A 22,151-nucleotide genomic window follows, 5' to 3' on the forward strand; every position below is an offset into this window, starting at 1 on the left:
CTTCCTAGTTGATCACACTTTGATTCCAATGAGTTGATTATAGTTTTTTAGTAATTTATTATGGGGTTAATGGTCAAATTAGTCCCTGAGTTTGTAAGCGAGTTTGATTTTAGTTCCTCTGAGAAAAAATGACGTTTACAAACTCAGAAACTAATTTGATCATTAACTCTTTATTATATTAGACCTGTTTAAAGTAGTTTTTAGTTTTATATTTCGAAATTTAAAAAAAAAAAATTGGAATCAAAAGAATTTTATTGAATAAAAAAGAACCCCATGTGAGAGCAACCCTCTCATGAAGAAAATACAAATACAAAACATCATTTTGTATTGTTATACAAATACAAAATTTATAGTTAAATTTAAGTTTTTTGTGGTTTCCGGTTTTAAAAAGTTATTGTTAATTTTGTAATTCACAATAGTTACCCATCTTTGTAACCCATTTTCTATCAACATTATCTGGTGGAAGTATGGTGGAGTTACCTGGTGGCAGACTAGCAGTGGTGAAGGAGGAGGTGGAGGTGGATGTTATAACTACAAGAAAACACACTATACTAACGGTTTAATTTTTATCAATGTCCTGAAAACTATCGCAAAACTCATTGTCATTGACGATCAATGACTTGGGTCAACGTCGATAACTTGGCGGTAAATTACATTTTTGCAGGATTAGTACTTACCACCAAATTTTCGGTGGTTATCGGTAATTTTAAAAATTGAAATTGTTGTCAAACCTTGGCGGACTTATCTAAATTGGAAAATTAGTTCCCTTCAAAGCCGTTGATATTTTCAAAATTTGAAATTCTCATCGACCGATAACTTAGAGGGCTTTTAGAAATTTTATCATGGATAACTTATAAACATCTTGGAAAAAGTTGGTATCTTACATACGGTTAAACTGTCGGTAAGTTATAAATAGATGTTTGTAGACTCTTACTCACTCATCCTCCTCACTACTGTATAAATCATGAATAGTAGAAGATAAATTTTAATATGGAGCTAGGCTTTCTCTGACGAACATCTACAATGGCATGACCACATGGATACCCTTTTTTTCCTTTGGTAGTTCAAGGGACGGTTGCCCCACCAACAAGAAAAGGTATAAGTATAGAAACTTCTTTGCCATTTGGATCGGAAAATTTAGTTCTTCCATCATTCAACCCATTATATCAAATCCCCAACTCTTACAAGGCTCCCTTTATGAGGGGCTAAGACAGAAGCTAGGTTGATCGAGGGACCAGGCTGAATTTGATCCTTTGAGTGTAAGGATGATAAAATAACAAAATTGATGAGATTGAATTGGACAATTTTTTCTTCAAAATTAAACTAACCTAATCCGCAAACACCTTTAGTTACTATTGTTGTCAAGACCAGCTGTTTCTTGATGTTAGCCAGTTTTTTCAAAAGCGACAAGCTGTGATAGAATTCCCCAATATATATAATTCATGTCAAAATTTGAATATCATTTAACAGCGGAGTAGCATCCCATCTTGAAAAGTACATGTAAGTAAGTGGTCCAGCATGGGGTCTACATGTGCCAACTTTTGGTTGCTGTGTGTGTAAGTGTGTATCTTGTTTGTCCTTCAATTGATAAGAACTGTTTTGATAGATCCTACTACAATATAATACAGTAGAAACTCTTTAAGTAGAAACTCTTTAAATTAATAATGTCAGGACCGGAGAAATTTATTAATTTAGAGAGTTATTAATTTATCGATAAATTAATAATTATTAATTTAAAGAGTTTTTAAGTAATTATACTTTTACGCAAAAGGAAGCACTTATGGTGTCGAACACTCTTCACAACTTTATGATACAATACAAAAATACAACACCTGAGCTATATTAATATGAGCTCATATATTTTTATCATGAGCTCAGTCTTTAAGTGTAAGATTATAGTGGTCACTATCTTTAGGGACTTGGGACTAGAAGAAATTGAAAGGTGATAGAGAACCAGCGGTGCACAAACTTGTACAAACCATATTAGTTTCTACGACAAGTTGACAGCCCAGACAACAGATAAATATTCCTAGGATTATATGGCTTTCGAATAGAGTGGATTGCCTCGTAGTTTAATCCTTCAAATTTCTCTTCCAGGATTCGAACCCGGACCTTCCCCTCTCTAACTCTTATGTCACCTAGCTCTTACCACTTGAACTAACCCTCAGGGACATATAATATAAAACCATGAATTCATATTTCTTTGGAGTTCACAGGTCAAGCAGTCAGTAACCACTACTTTTTTTCAGTTTTAAAGACCAGGGTCGTATATGACCTAAGGCAATTTCCTTAGGTCTTTGAATTGCTTTAGCCCCAAAACAATTAGTACATGCATTGTGTAGTTTTGGGAAACAGTGAAAATCATGTCATATTAATTATAATACGAGCATGTTGATATAGTGGAAGTCGTACTAGGATTACAAGCACAAATCATAAAAGAAAGGGTTTTTGGAATTCACTAGAAGGGGAATTAGCCAACACTAAAACCCTAGAAAAGAAACTGGAATCCACCGGAGAATAAGAGAAAACTCTTGAATTTTATTATCAATCTAAAAACTGAATAGGTTATGTCTTACAGGTGCTTAAATAGGAAAATAAAATATCCTAACAGAAAAATAAATAATATCCTAAAAGATCCTAATGGAAAATAAAAGATCATAATTTAAAATAAATAAGTTCCTAACCAAATAAATAAATAAGATCCAAAAATATTCTAACCTCCATGAGAAAGTAAATAAAAATAACAAATCCTAACAAATTTATCCTAACTTAATTAAAAAAACAAAATAGATCCTAAATGTATTTAAAAAATACTAAAAATAATAAATCCCTAATTAATCTGCTCCTGCATTTGATGTAAAGTGAGAAGTGGGAAGCGCAACCTTAACCGTTATTAGTAGTAGTGTTTTGTATTAAAAAATTTACATTTTCTAAAACACTAATATATAAAATATATATTATTTTTACTCTCTCAAAATTGAAACATTAATTTGTGTTTACTCATAATTGTTAGTTTTTTTCATAACTTATATATCTAGAGTTATTTTACAAGTTTTCACTCCACTCATTGTTTCTTCACTCAATAACCCTTTAGAGGAGAACACCCACGTTAAGCATTCAACTTTCACTTTAAGAAACATGTAAATTATTATGAATTTGAATATGAAGGATGTTTTGTTATATAAAAAAAAATCCATTGTTTCTACCTTGCCTTGATATCAAAGTGTTGTTAAATCTCTAATTGTTTCATTCATTGTATTCTAGTATTCTAGGATTTTTCATCATTTTTTATTTATTTTGTAGTACTATTTTATTTATATTTGTTTATTATTATTTTATTCTTATTCTTTGAAGAGAAAATGAGAAATAGAAAGTATAAAACTAGAAGATTAATATAAAAGTTGATAATTTATATGATAAGATTCTTGTTAAAAGAAAGTCATTTTTAGCATTTTTGTCTTAGGCCCCAAAATGCCTACACACAAGCTTGTTAAAGACAATGCATTGCTTTTCGACAGTTGTCCCTGTTGTCGTTGATCTATGTTAACTACTACTTTTTTAATTTTTTGTAATAGTGCATTCATATTTCTTTACCTAACAAGGAGGGTTTTCTCCTCCTTTGGGGTTCTCCCGAGTAATTAATTTGCACCTTTTGACATCTTGAGTGGAGAATAATCTGTGGGGTTGATCGTAATGGTTGAGAAAATCTCACATCTGGTAGTATGTCAAACGAAGGAGGTAAAAAAGAGCTATTAGAGACCAGTCTCATATTATCTAGTATGGTGAAGCAAGAGGGAGGTCAAAGCTATATATTGGACCTAAGTTCTTTGTTCGTAGATACACTAGTCAGTAAATCTTTAAGGGTACGTATATCTAGCGTAGTTTAAATATTTACTTTGTGAGTGTATTGGGGTGAGCTTGATAGAAGTGTATATGTTGTAAAAACTTCCACATAGCCTTTACTCTCTTGTTGTTGATTTAGAAAATGGTTGTGGATTTTTCTCCAGTTTTGGAGTTTTTCCACATTATATTCTTGTGTTTTGATTGTACTTATTTTATTTTTCCAGCTGTGTCATTTGTTAACATCGGTATCACAAGCCTCTGGTTTCATGATATTTCACATTCTTAGTATGATTTATGGTTGCAGCAGTATCTGATCTTCTATCATCCGAAAAGAAGTGTGATATTATGAAGGTGTTGAAGAAGATTAATATTGTGAAAGTGTTGTTTTGTTAAAGATTTCGGCTAGGAAAGACTCGATAGTTAACCGTGTCTGTTGCGACCCACCTCTCTTTCCTGGGAGCCTATTTGGTGCATTGTTTACCGTCAACGTGCTACTGCTATGTCTTATTGAAGCGCTATGAACAAAAGGCATATTCTAGCTCTTTCTCTTATGCTTTCAATAGCTTGCTTTATTCTTTCTACTTTTCCGGACATCTTAAATATAATTTTAAAATATTGGATTTCCCAACAATTATATAGTGTATTTCCATCACTCATGGTGATTTATAATTCAATAATGGGTTGAAAAAATGATCGAGCCGCCGATCAATTTGTCTCGACTTTTTAGAATAGGTCCGAGCCAAATAGTAATGATTTGAAGTACTTCACACTATTTTGCAAACTTAAAGAACTCAATCGTATGAATATATGCAAGATTTAGAGTTTATTAATTTTCTCTCTGTTTCAAGGGACTCCTCTGACCTCTGTCGATCACCCCTGAGTCGAACACGTTGCCTTTGCACATGGTTAACTTAGGGACGACCACCTCCAGCCGACCAAACTCGAGAGCAATTGGACTGGATCAGCCAGACCTCCCGGGTTGGAAGACCCTTATCACCTCACCAATCTCATCATTGACTCTATGACCTAGACCACACTAGCAAAGAATCCCTGACTGTTGGATCATTGAGAATAGTTGGTAGCTCAGGAAGATCCAATGTTCCATACTCGCCCGGGTACAAAGCCCCCTCTCAAATAGAGTCAGGCACACATTCTATTCTCCATGTCTCAGAGTTTTTCCCCAAACTCCCCAGTCACTAGCTTAGGCATCTCGCAAGGACCCCTCCCGGGCTCGTAGACAGAACTCGGCCCCTACCTATTGTATTTACCCCATTGGATAAAGCCCTTTTTAGCCGGAGTTTCACTCTTGCCTTCGCTATTAACATCTTTCGAGGTAACATGATCGGCTTCGACAGATCACTCTCATGAGAATAATCTCACTCACATGTATAATTTATCACAAGTGAGTATTAATTATTTTAAACAAGTGACTCATAATTTTTATGGTAATTAAGAAGCTGGTGAATTAACTACAGGATCCATTATTTATTTTGTTCTTGGAAGACATCATCTTTTATTTGAGAGACCCTATTGTTATATATAAGAATGCATGGCATGGAGTAGGTGCCAAATGTTTGCTTTTAAACATAATTTGTTTTATGACTTGTTCTTATCAATCTAAATTGTTTTTATTTGCAGCTAGCTTCTTCAATAGTACTGAATGAAGTTGATATATATTGATAAAGAAATTATAATAATGTTGCAATTTGGATTGCTGCTAGGTGTATATAGGTATGGCCTCACCGTCCAACGCTGCTAAGTGTTCCACGTGCACATGATGATGTACGGCTCGGCCGTGAGTGACAAGCTGGACGGTGGCACAAGGTTTGAATTACCGATGAAGGAAAACTGATGGGGACGGACAGCGTGTACTCTAGCCGTCTTAAGAGTTGTAGAACCAGTCATATGACAACATGTGGATTGAACACTTGTTGTGTGTGGATGAATGAAACAGATTGTGGGCATGTCCAATGGTCCAAATGTGTGACACGTGGAGATAATATTTATATATATGACTTTGTATTGTAAACCCTTTCTTTATTTTTTTCATGGATTAAATAAGTTTTTAGTCGTTGTATAATCATTGAGACAATCCTAAGTTTTGAAAAATATCTCATTTTAGTCATCATCACCTCCTGAAAATTTTGGTAATCATATTATGTGTCCGATTTCAATGTATATTTAAAATCAATTTTTTTTATCCATGATAGATTTTTTTAGTTACAATGGATTTGTGGGTGAGAGAATGATACTCTCGTTTAAGGCAGAGAAAGTTATCGGGTTCCAAAAGCATTTATAACAGACTTATATCTACTTCACCATAAAAGAATTATCAAGGTTCAAACTTGCAAGCTGTCAGGTACGATACTTTGTCATGTTCAACTAGACATATTTTGAGATTATCCACGACAGATTAAACTCATTTTTTAATGACAAAACTTAACAATTTTAAAAAAAGGAGAAGGTTTATAAGACCATTTACAATGGATAGATGAATTGGGCGTTGAAAATTGTTGAATTTTGTTGATAGGTTGTAGTGGTTGTTGAAGTTTGTTGAGAGTGATGAGAGAGAGGAAAAATGTTGAACATTTTCAACAAAGTTGGACAGCCTGCGGTGTGCCACGTGGCGCGAGGCCAGTGGCCACCGCTGGCGCGTGCACGACACGCGCCTCATCTTTTAAACACTTCATTTCCACCTATTTTTGTTTCTACCTCTCTCCTCTTATTATCTATCACATCTCATACTTTCTCTCTCCTACTTTTTCTTTTCTTCCTATCTCTTTCCTCCTCCACCTCCTTCCACCTCAAAATGAGGTGTGAAGAAAACATTTGCGCCTTGTCTGCAGGAAAGAGAAACCTTTTTTTTTGCCACGTGTCAGCTTCTGATTCGTGGCTCCGGATTTCTTTTACCCTTATCTTTTGAACTCAATTATTTCATCAAAAAAAATTTTCTGAAAAAAAAAATTATACCAAAATTCATGATTTTTTTTCTCTATAAATAGAGACTTGGTTCGTTTGATTTGGACACAGAAAAAAAAAACCAAGTTTTTCACCCTCTTATTATCTCTCTCACCATCTTATTTATCTATCTATTAGTATTTGTTAAGAAAAAAAAAATTATAGTCTATATTTTAAAAAAAATTAAATTGTTAAGTGTTTATTGTTTTAATTTAATTTAAATCGATAATTGTAATTTTATGTAATTATAAAAACAAAAATATAAAATTAAATAAAAATGTGAAATAAAAAAGTGGTGGGGTAGGGTGAGTGGTGAGTGGTGGGGTAGGGTGTTGAGAGTTAAGTAAAACCATTGGAGTGGGTAATTGTTGAGAGAGTGTTGAATTAGAGAGAGAAGATGATGTGGAGTGTTGGGAAGAGAAAAAGGTGGGTAGAAAAGGGGTAAACAAAACATTTTTTGTTTAACCATTGTATATGGTCTAATCTTGAGTGTAGTCTTTCAATTTATGCTTTATCAAGGTTTAAACTTGCAAGCTGTTAGGTACGAGACTTTGTCATGTTCAACTAGACATATTTTGAAATTATCCACGACAGATTAAACTCATTTTTTAATGACAAAACTTAACAATTTTTAAAAAATGGAGAAGGTTTATAATCTTGATTGTTGTAGTCTTTCAATTTATGTTTTGCCCCCTTCATTAATTATCTCTTGATCAATTTTTTCTAAGCCCCCTTTAAATTGATATCTCTTTGCTTTCCCTTACAATGTTTTCTTAATTCTGTCTCTCCCCCATGAACATGATAATTATTTTTGATTGCTGCCCTTAAACTTTGTATCACCTTTGAGATTAGCTATTTTCTCAAGACACATAATTTGTTTTCTTAATTGGTCCTTATTTAAAGAATGTTTTAGGTATTCGGTCACTCCTTTTAATAAATTTTAATTTTTTCTAAAATAATTATCTTTTTATTATATAATTGGAAGCTATTTTGAATAGTTTTTTTAAATAATGAGTACATAGTAGAAAAGACATTAATCATACTTAAGTAAAAAAGTGACTTTTATGATTGTAAATAAATACAAATTAGTTTCCGCTTTTTATAAAAAATATCTAAAAAATTAAAATTATGTATGTCTCTTTGTCTGAAAAAATTAAACTTTTCTAAAAATAATTAATTATTTAAAAAAAAATTAAACTTTTTCTATAATTAAACTTTTTCTGAGGCTTTTTCTATATTCTTGTTTGGTACATTTCCTTTTGCCAGATTGCTTGTGTGCTCAGATTGAGAGCATGATTGCTAATTTTTTTGGGGGAGGGGATGTTGACAGATGTGGTTCCATTGGGTTAAAAAGGAAAAAATTTGTCAAACCAAAGATGAGGGGAGTCTCAGATTTAGAAGTTTCAAATCTTTTAATTTAACTTTGGTTGGAAAAAATTGGTGGAGAATAAACAATTCCCCAACCTCAGCTTCTTAGTCGCGTGTTTAAGGCGGTCTATTTTCCGTCCAAATCGATGTTTGGGGGGAAAAAAGGCCAAGTATTGCTCCAGCTATGCCTAGGCAAGCATTATGAAATTGCTTGGATGTTTTAGAAAGGTGGGTGTTGGAGGGTAGGAAATGGAGAACAAATTAATTTATGGAGGGGCAATTGGCTGCCAAAGGGACCTCCGATTTTTTATCGCCACGACGTGGTTGAGGATCGCAAACTTGAGAAGGTGAGTGACTTGCTCTTACCATTGGGTCAATGATGGAATTGGGAACTTATTGAGTGGGTTTTCTACCCAGCCATAGCAAGTGCAATCATGGCAATGCCTTTATCAATGCAATGAGGAGATGATTCTTTTTTTTTTGGGGCAGAGAACGCAGATGGAGGATACAACACCAAGTCTGGCTACGAATTCATCACTCGGTTGGAGGTCTAGGCAGCACCATCAGGCTCTAGTGATGTGTCCATAGATGTTACATTATGGCGTAAATTTTGGAAGGCTCCCTCACATCCATGTGGAAGGAAGTGGCATTGAGGGCTTGCATAACTGATCTCCCAATCTGAGAAGCTCCCTGATGATGTATTGTGGATTAGGATCTGACGTGCTTATTCTGTGGGTTTGAGAAGGAGTTTGTTGATCATCTTTTGGTGGGATGTGATGCGATCCGAGGGTGCTGGTTGGCATCTTACCTGTGTGTGCGTGTTGATGTGAGGGAGTGTTTCATGTTACGGGTGCTACGAGACCTTGATGTAGGTGGAATTGCGGTTCAAGGCTTAATTTATTTAGTTTGGGAAGCTAGGAACAAGGTGGCGTTTGAGGGTCGAGGCTTCTTAGCGGCAGCAGTGTTGAATCGCGCCCAGTCCCTCTCTTGTCCAGTGTTGGCGACAGGTTCGGAGGGTGTGAGGGAGGAGGTTAAAGCTCGGTTGGTGAGGCCAACGAGAGGAGGAATAAAAGTTAACACAGATGCATTTGTTGGGCAGAATAAAATTGTTGATTTTGGCATGGTGGCTCGCGACAAAGTTGGTGAGATTATGGCTTCAGCTTCTTTGTATCCCATGGTGGTGTTATCTGTAAGACCTAGAATTTTAGAATTAAAATAAATTAATTAATTTCCACCTCACGCATAAGTTTCTGTTTAAGCGTGAGAGAAAACTCGACTTATGTTGATGTTCGAATTAGTATAAGGGGAAAGAAAGTTCAGGGAATGACTAAGAATAGTTATATAGACGTTATAGGTTATAGCACGAGTCTTATTCACTTCCGCCTTAGGGCAAAAACGTTAGAAAATGGCTAATCTGCTCTTAAAGCACTGTAGAAACGATATTCAAAAATATTCAGAGGAATATAAGAATTTCTCTTATTCCTTTCCTTGACAAGCGTTTCGATACGAAACCCTGGGATGTACGAACGTCCGATTCTAGTTCTCGGAGGTTTGCCGAAACTAAAACCCTGATAGCTCAAGAAACCTAGAATAAACGGTTGATGAAGACTTTTTCTATTCGGAGCTTCAAACGAAGATTCCACACGCGTACACCTATTTCCTTCGATGTTTCTAATCTTTCTTCAGAAAGAAGTTTTCTCATCCGACATCAACTGCAAAAAGTAGTTTTTCGGGTAAAATAGATTTACACCGACTTTGGATCGTTTGCCTTAATTCCAAGAAACCTATTTTGAGTTATGGAATTCTGTCGTCAGAACCTATCTTAGAATTCACAGAGGATGGCACAGGAGAAATCGGAATCGCGAAATTTTCATTTTTCTGCATTTTCCATTTTCTATAAATAGCTTGAAAAATGAAAAAGAAAACAAAAATCTCACCAACACACACACACCCAAACCCGCGGCCAAGGAGGAAGGAGGAGGAGAAGAGTTTTTCGCCAATTCTTGCCTGATCGTCCCACAGTTCGTTGCTACGCGTAGCCCTCGAGGTACTGATGCTTTTCCTTACCTCTGATCGTAAATTCTGTCGCTTTTCTCTATGTTTTTCTGTGCTCAAAGTTTTGAGCTTTTTGTAAAACTGTCCAAATAACTTGATTTCTCTGTCTAAACTTATTCCCTGCGTGCCCCTGAGCATGTTTAGCGGATTACATTTCGCCGAATCTCGTCGAATCGCCGCCGAACTTCAATTCTGCTCAAAATACCCATTTCTGACAAATGTTCCGCTTTTTGAGTCAAAAACTCTCGACTGAACTTAGCGTTAGTAGGATTAGTCGTCATAATCGTCGTTGGTGTCGACCCCATCTAATTTGTTTTTCGAAATTCTGATTTTGAGTTTCTGAGCTAAAAATATTGACCAAAATACCCCTGCGACAGTTTTCGACCCGATAATTTTTCTGAGAGTTTCCCTGGCCTAGATATCGCCTAAGAATACCTATGAATTGATTTAGATCGAAGAAAAAGTTCGAAAACCCTATTTTTGAGAGTGGCCGAAACCTATTTGTTAGGGTACCGTGTTCAAAAATAATTTTTGGGTCTCTATGACCTGAGCCATTACGTAGGTCTTTCAATTGTCGAAATTTTGGGGTTGGTTTCGTGTCATTCCGAGTTCTGTAGCTCGAGTTATGCTTGTTTTAGCGAACGAAGTCTCCATTGTCAATTTGTGCTTAAATAGGAACTCTGAAGCTTTAAAAGCTTTCTTTACGATTTCGATTAGTGTTATTAGATAGTGTTGTTTCTAGTGAGGCTTGTGTTGATGATTGTATTTCCTTGTTCTAGGTTCACAACTTCCATGCACGACTTCTACTCACGAAGGTAAGGGTAACTCGGTTTTAGAGTGTCTTTGAGTCTTGCATGCTTTTATCGCACTGCATGCGTTTGAGATGAAGATGTTTATATTGATTGGCAGATGATTATGATTATTATGTTGAACAGGGAAAATGTTTTCTGGAGGCTTCGGCCGAGTGAACTTATTGAGACGTGTGTCTCTGTTTTCTGAGAGGCTTCGGTCGTTTACTGGTTTATGTCATTGAACTGAGTTGGTATGCAATTGAATTGATTCATGTTCGTTGATAATAGGAATAACATGTGGTTACTCCGAATTAATAATTGGTTTGGGCAGTGTTGTTGACTGGCTTGGCATTTAGGGCCTAAGCCTAAGAGGCGATCAGGTGATTGTGTTCACCTGGTTGTTCCGCCTTGTGTGGCGATAAGCGCCAATAAGGTGGTTGTGTCCACCCGAATGTCCCGCCTTGTGTGGCGCAATAAGTGGCGGTCAGGTGATTGTGTTCAATTGGTTGTCCCGTCTTGTGAGGCGTATAAGTGGCGGTCAGGTGATTGTGTTCACCTGGTTGTTCCGCCTTGTATGGCGATAAGTGGCAATGAGGTGGTTGTGTCCACCCGAATGTCCCGCCTTGTGTGGCGCAATAAGTGGCGGTCAGGTGATTGTGTTCACTTGGTTGTCCCGTCTTGTGAGGCGTATAAGTGGCGGTCAGGTGATTGTGTTCACCTGGTTGTTCTGCCTTGTGTGGATAAGCGGCAATGAGGTGGTTGTGTCCACCCGAATGTCTCGCCTTGTGTGGCGCAATAAGTGGCAGTCAGGTGATTGTGTTCACTTGGTTGTCCCGTCTTGTCAGGCGTATAAGTGGCGGTCAGGTGATTGTGTTCACCTGGTTGTCCCGTCTTGTGTGGCGCAATAAGTGACGATGAGGAGGTGTGGTCCTATCATTGTCCTGTCTTACGAGATGTCATTGATTAACCCATATTGTTGGTTTTGTTGACATCTGATTAGATGATATAGATTGAGGTTGTTGTTATTTGATTTGATGTTATATTGTTGAGATTATTGTCACATGATTTGATTCTATACTGTGGAGGTTGTGGATATCTGAGCTATTATATGTTGTTAAGTTGATGTCTGAATAAATGTTACATTGTTAAGTTGTTGATACCTGAATTAACATATATGTTGTTAAGTTGTTGATATCTGAGTAGAAATATTGTTGAGGTTGTTGATAGTTGATTTAAATCTATATCGTTGAATATATGTCGTCATCTATCTTGAATTAAGTTGCTAGTTTATGTGCCATGATATGCACTTAAATTTGAATAGCATGTTTTTCCCTTTTATACGTGATAATGGCATGGAGTTAACCCTTTCTATTTGCTATTTGCTGTTTGGGCCCTTAACGCTATTAGGCGATGGAGATCCTTCCGCCGAAGCTTAGCTGTTCGAGTTGGAGACCGTGACTGTGGGCGGTCGAGTAAAGGTGGATGAAGCAGTTGCTTCTCCCTTTTTGGTGGACTATGTCTGAGTTTCTTCCTCCATCTGAAAACTCTGTTGTTTAAACCTTATTTTCGCCACTTGTCTAAGTGAGCGTACTTATTTTGGAACCCCGTTTATGGTGTTGGGAACTACTCTATGTTATGTATATTATTATGTCGGGAAACAGGTTATTTAAATAAAGTTATGTAACGTTTCCAACCCTATGGTATTTAGTCTTTTCATTTAAAAAAAAAAATACCCAATCATTTTAGGGATTGCAGAATAGTCCTTAGACTTTGTTAGGTTACTAATGTGATTCCTCAGTTGAGAAATTGGGGCGTTACATTATCTCCCATTTTAGCGGAAGCTCTTTGTCTTCGTTGGGCGATGAAGTTGGCGATTTAGCTTGGTTTCCAATCCGTGGTATTTGAAACAGACTGTCTTCTTTTGTTACAGACTTGGAGGAAGCGGGAGGGCTCTTCTATTTATTTTTGGTTATTAGAGATTTTCATGCTTTTTTTTATCAGATTGATCTTCTTTTTTTTTTTTACGTAAAGGGGCAATACTGCTGCTGACTTCTTGGCTAAGAATATGCATCTTACCTCAACAATGTAGTTTGAGTGGAAGATTGTCCTCCAAAATTGTGGCCCTGTGAGACCTGAGATATTTTGGCGTCTATGCCAGTTTAATTATTTAATGGAAGTTCATTTTAAAAAAAGTTGAAACTTAAAGGGGGATGTTTTATTTTTAGGTCGAAACTAGTGGGTCTAGTGAATCTTGCATTACTTCTTGTTACATAGGTTTGGTTTTTGTCAAAAGCGCTACTACTGAAAACTGGCATTTTATTAAGGCATGTTTAAAGGCCTGACCCAGTATGACTAACAAACCCAATTCAAGGCCCACATTTCGTAAATGAAAATATTGGACGATAACCCGAAGAATAATGCTATGTGCCAATGAAAAAAAAAACGAAAGCATAATAATGTTGAGATTGAGCAATTGCTACTTCTAGCTACCAAAGCGCTGTTGCAGACTGTTAGGCAGTTGCAAATTTCATGAGGTAAAAAATGCATGCGTGTAGTCGGATGATAATGATAGGGTCTGAGTAGAGTACTATAATACTTATATGATATATGCATCTGCGTTTATAAAAATAACTTGCATCCTTAACTTCCTCATATTTACATGAGTAGTAACTTGAATATTCATCTTTATATTTATTATGTACTTATATGTTCGTATTCATACCCTATAAACGTAATTTAGTTAAGTAAAATATGGTAGTAATTCATTGAATAGCCAACCTGATATTTAACGGATTTTTAGGCTTCTCATAATTTTGACCCATTGCCTGGGGCCTTTAATAAGCGAAAAAAAAAAAAACTTTGTGTAAGTAATTTTTTCCTTGCTATCACCTGTTAGTACCAAGTAACATTTTAAAAATAAATTCAATATTAAGTTAGCCCATGTATTTTGTTAATTCTAATATGCACCAACTCTATATTTTCAACTAATTCTAATATACCCCATTATTGTTTTAAATTCATCAACCCATCAATTTTTTTCCTGCAATCGCTCTCCACTCCTGCCGCTCATCATCTTTCCCGGGGCCTATATATGTTTCACGGACACGGTGTTGTAGCCTGTAGGTGGAGTGGTCCCAATTGATCAATCAAAGGCAATGATTACAAGTAGCTAGTAAACTGTTGCTCAACAAACCCTTGGTCCATTTCAAGAGTTGCATTTCTTTTTCATTTGCACAACATGACAGACACCCTTGGCAGTGGGCACTATACTCGTATATATATAACGTATCATTGACATATATACCTGCGCCATGTGATTCGTGAATAATGGAACTGCTACGCATGTGAATACTTGTAATTAGTAACTTCCATAATCCACTCATGGATTTTGGCCCACAGAAGAACATTCACTAATAACACTACTACCTAGGTTAGGAAAACAACAAATTTTTGGTCTTCAAATGAGGCAAGAACTCTTCCTATTTGCTGCAAGTTTCATTCATGACAGGCATAGAAAAGGATTTGTTCATCACAAGTTCAGGTGTGTACGTAATAATACATATATTTTCTTGTATGAGATCCTGAGTATCTATTCTGGCTGCGCTTACCGTGAGATTAGTTGAAAATTGGACCACCGTGGTCCAATTACTATTATGCAATTGAATTACAAAAATATCCCTTTCTCAATTTTTTTTTCCATCTTTCTCCTTCTCCTTCCTTCCAGCATCTCCTTCCATCATCATAACCATGATTTTCTCCTTCTCAGAAAAAAAAAGTGTTTAGCCCTGAAGAAACAGCTGAAGCTTATTTAGGGAAGAAGATCAATTCTACTAATCAGTATTACTGGACATGTTGAAGATGGTGGTGGATATGGTAGGGGTGTTTGGGTAAATTAATATATATTTAACAAATGAAATGTTTTAATATCAATTAATCTTAACCATTGTAATTTAAAAATATTAAATCCAATGGTGTGAGTAAATTGGACCACGGTGGTTCAATTTTCAATTAGTCCCACTGTAGGTAGAACCATCTATTCTTCATAGGATAAATACTAGCAACATTCAATTTATAACTCATTTTTTAAGATAGTTTCTTTTATTAGTTAAAATTTATGTAGATCGATCTCATCAAATTGAAATGAGGTCTATATGATTTAATGAAACCGTTGGTAAAAGACCTTAAGAATAGTATTTAACTGGTCAAGTTTTATATATGTTATTTCTCAAGAACCTCGAATAAACTTGCTTTTTGCCGACGACCTCACATCCATAGGTAATTCCCACAATTACCAACGGCCTGGCCATTAAAAAACATCATTTCTCCCAAGAAATAAAAACCATTTACCAATGGTTATCGGTAAGGATGGGGGAAAGATTGCCAATAACCTTCACTCACGGCTGCAATTGTCAATATAGTCATCGACCTTTAATTTTTTCGTTAGTTTTGGTCGTCCGTAAATCTATCAACGAAACATGAATGACATTGTCCATTCACTACAAGAAATGAGCATTTTAGCGTCAAAATTTAGTATCAGCCCTGATGCTGACGCTAATTTGGTCTCTTCTAAAGGTTGTTTGTCCACCTCATATTCCTTATATGTCCCTCCTCTCAGTCACTCCCTCCTCCTCCACCACCCTTACCCTCACCCTCTCCTTAAGCATCTTCTTCCGCCACCCTCCTCCTCACCCACTCCCTCGGTCCCTCCCTCCTCTTTTCCCTCGACCACCAGACTCGCCTTCCTTAACCCCCTGACCTCTTTGCCGCAATGTTGCTTCATTGTGCGTCGCTGCCCTTCTACCGCTCATCATGTGACGCCCGATTGCCACCATGTCACCTTCATGTGTTCTGAATATTTCATAACTCCTGATAATTTATAAGAATAAAATTCTTTATAATTATAAAATTGCTAATAATTAATATCGGTGACAAATTCGTCATCAAGTAATTAACACCCAAAAAAGTAAAAACTTGGGGCCTGTTTGATTGCAGTTTTAATTTTCAGTTTTTAAAATAGTTTTCATAAACAATTTTTAAAAACAGTTTTCAGAAGAAGAATACAGGTTGAATGACATGTTTTCCAACATTTAGAAAATTGGAACTGAAAACATCTTTTAGCTGTTTTAGTTTTTTAGTTTTAAAAACTGAAAATGAGAACTGTTTTCAAAAACAGTTTTTGAAAACAGGTCGTACGAAACAAGTTTTCAGTTTTTAAAAACTGAAAACTGTTTTGAAAACGGGAAACAAACAGACCCTTGTTATTCCTATCACTTCTCAATGATTTTTTTCATGAAGATCATAACTAACCAACATAAACATATTTATATATTATTAAATCATATATATAAATCAATATATAACGAACAAAACTTAAAACATGGTCCAAATTAACATCGCGGGGATAGCTCAGTTGGGAGAGCGTCAGACTGAAGATCTGAAGGTCGCGTGTTCGATCCACGCTCACCGCATGTTTTTTCCATTAAATAGAGTATTAACTTTTTTCAATATTTGATTTTGATACTCTAAAGAATTTAAAACCATAATTGAAAAAGAGATTAATTTCTATGCACCGACGATGTAAATAAGTTTTACACCATCATTCAATCACATCCCTCCATTTTATTATCTCACAATTAATTTTGAATTTAATAATATCTAAAATAGAAAATGGAAGGTTGTGATTGAATGATGGTGTAAAACTTTTTACACCGTCAGTGCATATTCCTTATATGTCCCTCCTCTCAGTCACTCCCTCCTCCTCCACCACCCTTACCCTCACCCTCTCCTTAAGCATCTTCTTCCGCCACCCTCCTCCTCACCCACTCCCTTGGTCCCTCCCTCCTCTTTTCCCTCGACCACCAGTTAAATGTTTGTTTTATGATATTCAAATTGGGGTAAAACAACTTAATCTGTTTGTTTCAAAAAAAAACTTAATCTGTTTTCTCTTTAAAAAATAAAACTTAATTTGTTTTCTTCCAAAAAAATAATCTGTTCATCTTCTTCATCGATGAATCCCTCCCCATTCTCCATGTCCATCATCATCACGAACCACCACCACAAAGTCTAATCTTGAATCTTGAGTAATGTCCATCAGATATTACACCATTCTTTCACTCTCATTCTTTTGTCCAATGGTTATACCATGGCTCTCAAAATAACCCAAATCCTCAACTATTTTCCTTCTTTCATTCAACACTCGACATCATACAACAAACTAAACAAAGTAGAGAAAGAAGAAACCCTAACATTTTCTTTTTTTCTTCCACTCATCCAGCAATTAAAGGTATTGAGCTTCTACTTCCATTTATATTTGATGAATAGCACGATAACAGTTGAAAGAGCTTTCTCCGCTATGAATATCATCAAGAATCGGATAGGAAATCGTAATGGGAGATGAATGGTTAAATGATTGTTTAGTTACTTATATAGAGAAAGATGTATTTGATAGTGTTGAGAATGAAAAAATTATACAGAGTTTTGAAAACTCATAGGGAACAATTATAATGTGCTTTAAAACTTCTAATAGTATATGTTAGTTTTTTTTGTTATGTATTTATATGTATATACAGCACTCACAAGATCAAATTCTGAATCCGTCACTGATGCCAACAAGCGTGTTGCATCGGTTTAGCTGACTCGAAATCTAGCGTTGACTCATTTAACTGGTGCTAGGTGTTAGATTCAACTCTTTTAATGTCACCCCCAATAATAACGCCGACGCTAAATTGGCTATATATAGCGTCGGTTTTTGCCTTGACCAACGCTAATGAGCTTTTTTCTTGTAATGTTCTCGCAATGAATGCTCCAGTGACAATGGTTGTGAAATGAATCAAGTGAAACTAGATTTACCTGACACAACCGATTAATTTAACTTACTCACCATTGAGTTAGTTTTTATTTTGTTGTTGTATGGTTCAAACAGTAATTAATGAGAAAATTCATGTATCTAATGTGTGTTTAAATATCAGTCGTGTATGACGCTTTCATTCGATTCACAAATACATGTTAGCATCCCCACAAGTGACAATAAATAATATTGATTCATTACTTAGAAAAACTGTTATGTAAATTAATTTTAGCCATGAATGAACAAAATTTTAACATAGAACACAAAAAAATTGTCTTAAAAGACACTACAATTTTTTTCTTTTCGAAACAGTTCAAAAATGTAATCATAGACATGAAATTTTTTTCTAAACGTTACGCAATAGTTTCCACGGTCTCATGTTTTGATGTTACTAATTATCTTTTGTAATAGTTTCTCTTACTTTATATGGTAATACTGAAAAAATGTAAGATATTGTGTGAAAAAAGACAACAATTATCATGTAATATCAATATTATTAGATACGTAACACTTATTTAATTGTCATGAAAAATGTGTTACCTAAAATAAACTCTAAATAGTAGTATACACGACTAACACGAGGTAATTTATAACGCATTTTTAGACAACACTTTTTATCTGTTGCATAAACTAATGTTGCTAAATTGAAAAGATGTTTTAGTGAAGGATATTTGACCGTAAATAGGTTTCATTTTGTATACATATATTCCCACAAGGCCATAAGTAACCGATAAGTATCGCTACATGAAATTTATTCTTTAATATATATTTTTTATTTTTAATAGATGTCATCAATCATCCATTCGAAAAATAGTTATATATATGTCTTGAATAAAAAAATTATATTTAATATAGAGAAAAAATAAAACTACTTTTATTATATATTAACCCCGGCCCCCATCTTCTATCTATTATTTTCTACTCTATTAAAATGATAAAGTTGGAAAAGGTGAACCATTCATTCACATAGACCGCCCTACACTCACTAGCCTCTCAAAAAACATTCCCTTTTCCTGCTTCAGCAAACGTGTCTCAACTAAAATACAAAAGATTCCATCATTTCTCTCTCATTCACTGCTTCAACTTCATTCAAGTACACATAGCCTGCGTTGCCTTCATCTTCCATCCTTTGATCCTATTCATCTTCATCAATCCATGGACACTGCTCAGTGGCCACAGGTGATTAATTAAGCTTATTTCTTCTTACCATTTTCCCATCTCTATTGCTTCAATTTTCATAACTTCATCTTAATTACATGATGATACCTTTTGGATACTTTCTATCTCCTTTATTTGGATCCTGGTGCAAGTGATGCATGTCCACAAATCAAAACCTATCAATTAACATGTATATGCCTTTCACTTTTTTTTTGCTTATAAAAAAAAGACATGTATATGCCTTTCACTTTCTGACTTTTTCATTTGCTCTTTCCATAAAGAACTTAAACAAGTTTCAATTTCATCTTTATTCTGCTCCTCTTTTTCATTAAAAAAAATCACAATTATATTCATACATAGCTTCTCACCTCTTGCTCCTGAAAAATGTAAAGCAGTTAACTAGCCTGTTTGATCTGTTGTTTTTTCTTTTACAAGTTACAATTGATATTACACCATAGGGTCTAAATAATTTCATTCATTTAAAATTCATATTTGTTTGGAATATTTGAAGGAAATTGTGATGAAGCCAATTGAAGGTATTGTGGTGACAAACACATGTCCAAAGCCTGAATCCATGCTGGAGATCAAGAAGGCAAGGCCACAGAAAGAAGAAGCTGTGAACTGTCCAAGGTGTCACTCAATCAACACCAAGTTCTGCTACTACAACAACTATAGCCTCACTCAGCCCAGGTACTTCTGCAAGACTTGCAGAAGGTACTGGACTGAAGGCGGGTCCCTCCGAAACATCCCAGTAGGAGGTGGATCAAGGAAGAACAAGCACAGATCTAATTCTGTTATTTCTACACCTTCAACAACCAGTAATAAGAATCTTCCTGATCTGGTCACACCAACTTGCACTCCAAACCCTAAGATTTTCAATGATGGCCAAGATCTGAATTTGGGGTTCCCAAAAATCTCTGAATTGGTTCATCAAAACAACAACACTTCTTTTTGTTCAACTACTACATCTTCAACTTCTCACCTTTCAGCATTGGGGCTTCTTACTGGGATCACTTCTTCTTCTTCAAGTTCTAGGGGTTTGCAATATTCTTTCATGCCTGTACCAGTTTCAGCTGATCCAAACACTGTTTACACTACTTGTGGGTTTCCTATGCATGATTTTAAGCCAACCCTGAATTTCACTCTAGATGGGAATGGAAGTGATTATGCAAGTTTTCAGGGTCATGTTCAAGATACAAGTACTGGGAGGGTTTTGTTCCCGTTTGAGGATTTGAAACAGGTGTCTAGCACCACAGCAAGAATGGATCACAATAATGATAAGGAGGTGCAACAAGGAGATTCAGCTGGGTATTGGAGTGGAATGTTAGGTGGTGGTGGATCATGGTAATTAAAGAAAGGAAAGTCATAAAATATTTAGTTTCTTAATTACTCTTGTGTTCTATTAATATTTTGTGAATTTTACTTTTGAACCTTTTTTATGGGTTTAATGAGTTCCTTTTGGGGACTCCATCACTGGTTTGGATTTCTTCATAATTAACTAGCTAGCTAACAGCTGAAGGCCATGAATTATACATGAGTTTCCTATATATCTAGCTCCTTTTCATTTCATGAGCAGTGGGGATTTCGAAATGAAGCTTATTTTCAGCAGGTTTCAAATTCTGTACTCAGATTGCATTTTATAATGTGTAAAGAAAGAAGAGATATCAAGTTTAACCCCATTTTTTAAGGGTTGACAAGTAGCAAGCTAGAAGTAGAAGGGGGTCAGGTTAATTAGTTATTGCCCTTATAAATTTATATTACATGTGCACTTAATTTTTTCTAGCCCCCTAATCTGATTTGTGATCGACCCGAGCTCAATAAATCCATATAACAAATTTTACTGTTAGGTAATAGATTTCGTTGTTATTGTTATATACTTAGTTTTTTCTTCCCTCCTAATTTAGTTTATGTTCTGAGTTTAATGATGTACTGTAATTCATACGGTTGATGAGCTCACTTAGTGGTTAGATGAGACTTTTTGTTCTTGTTATTGTTGTTGTGAAGATAATTTCTTCTATCGGAGAAGCAGGCTACTACAATATAGTGTGCCATCATCAATTTATTGTTTGGTTTTCTAGCTAGTACCAGATTCGAGAAATGTGTATAAAATGTTGAAGAATACTATATTGTATAAATTGGTATATCAGTTTGTTAGGAGTGTGTGAATCTATGTGATCTATGGACTATGATTTTCCTTGTTTTATATACATATCCACCATTCCCTCTTCCTTTCTTTTTGTGCCATGTTTCGGGGTGTCAGTTAATTGCAGCAAGAAAAGCATGTCACCATGAAGCTAGCTAGCTAGCAAATTACTACCAGTACTAGCTGGAGGGGAATAAAAGCCAGGTGAGATTTCTGATATCTTCACGTGACATTGCAATAAAGTAGTGTTGAAGATAAATGTTGATTTTATTATAGCCATTATAACTTTAGACTATAAAGCTGCCTCAACCAATAAAGCTTACCTACTATAGTTTCCATAATAACACATAGTATAGTAAGATGAGTTTTGTAATGCATAATAAAGTGTATTAATAAGGTGTGGTACAATAATACAAGTAATAGATAATTGAATTTTTTAAGGCGTATACTTTAAACATACCCTAAAAATCAAATCTTAAAGTATTGAAAATTATCAGCTGTGCGTTATCTTAAAAAGAAGAAAAAAGTGAAATAGATCTTTGAAAATAACAATGTTTAGCGCTAATACGTTCGCCATTATAAAAAAAAAAATTATGATTCCTTAGGTAGTGATCACGAACTTGTGAGCACCAATTATTTTTAGAGACCAATTTACCATTTTCTCTTTTATAATTGAGACTTGAGACTTGAGACTTGAGAGTGTTGAGTGGGAAAAAAAAAAAAAGAGTGGGGTCTAGAGTCACTCATTGTCTCTCACACACATTGCCACCATTATCGCGAACCAATTATCATTGCTTACGTACCACCTCTTCTTCCTTTGTCTATCATCCTGATTCAAAGATGGAAAAAAAAAGAAAGATTGACAAGGATCTGACACATGTGTTATTATGATTTTCTTGCTTGTGAGGGGTCCGCAAACATTCCCTCTAGGCATGTGTGCTAAATAAGAAATGATACACAGACACTCAGTCCCACTAGGTTAATTGAT

At 35.3% G+C, this 22,151-nt stretch overlaps 1 protein-coding gene and 1 non-coding gene across 3 annotated transcripts; both read left to right on the plus strand.

Annotated features, from left to right (window-relative positions):
- The first annotated feature begins 16,410 nt into the window (after nucleotides 1–16,410).
- Nucleotides 16,411–16,483, plus strand: TRNAF-GAA (transfer RNA phenylalanine (anticodon GAA)). The gene has a single exon. It is a non-coding gene; the product is annotated as a tRNA-Phe (tRNA).
- A 2,338-nt stretch (nucleotides 16,484–18,821) lies between these two features.
- Nucleotides 18,822–20,699, plus strand: LOC130720180 (dof zinc finger protein DOF4.6-like). 2 transcript variants are annotated; one of them, XM_057570803.1, is made up of 2 exons: nucleotides 18,822–19,041; nucleotides 19,532–20,699. In XM_057570803.1, the coding sequence occupies exons 1-2, from the start codon at nucleotides 19,018–19,020 to the stop codon at nucleotides 20,366–20,368; spliced, it is 861 nt and encodes a 286-aa protein (XP_057426786.1). In that variant the 5' UTR covers nucleotides 18,822–19,017; the 3' UTR covers nucleotides 20,369–20,699. The 2 variants fall into 2 exon arrangements, with proteins under 2 accessions (XP_057426786.1, XP_057426787.1); XM_057570804.1 differs by lacking the exon at nucleotides 18,822–19,041 and adding an exon at nucleotides 19,133–19,406.
- Nucleotides 20,700–22,151: the final 1,452 nt, after the last annotated feature.

Source organism: Lotus japonicus, chromosome 5 (genome assembly GCF_012489685.1).
Source record: "Lotus japonicus ecotype B-129 chromosome 5, LjGifu_v1.2".
In the NCBI taxonomy this organism is placed as follows: Eukaryota; Viridiplantae; Streptophyta; class Magnoliopsida; order Fabales; family Fabaceae; genus Lotus; species Lotus japonicus.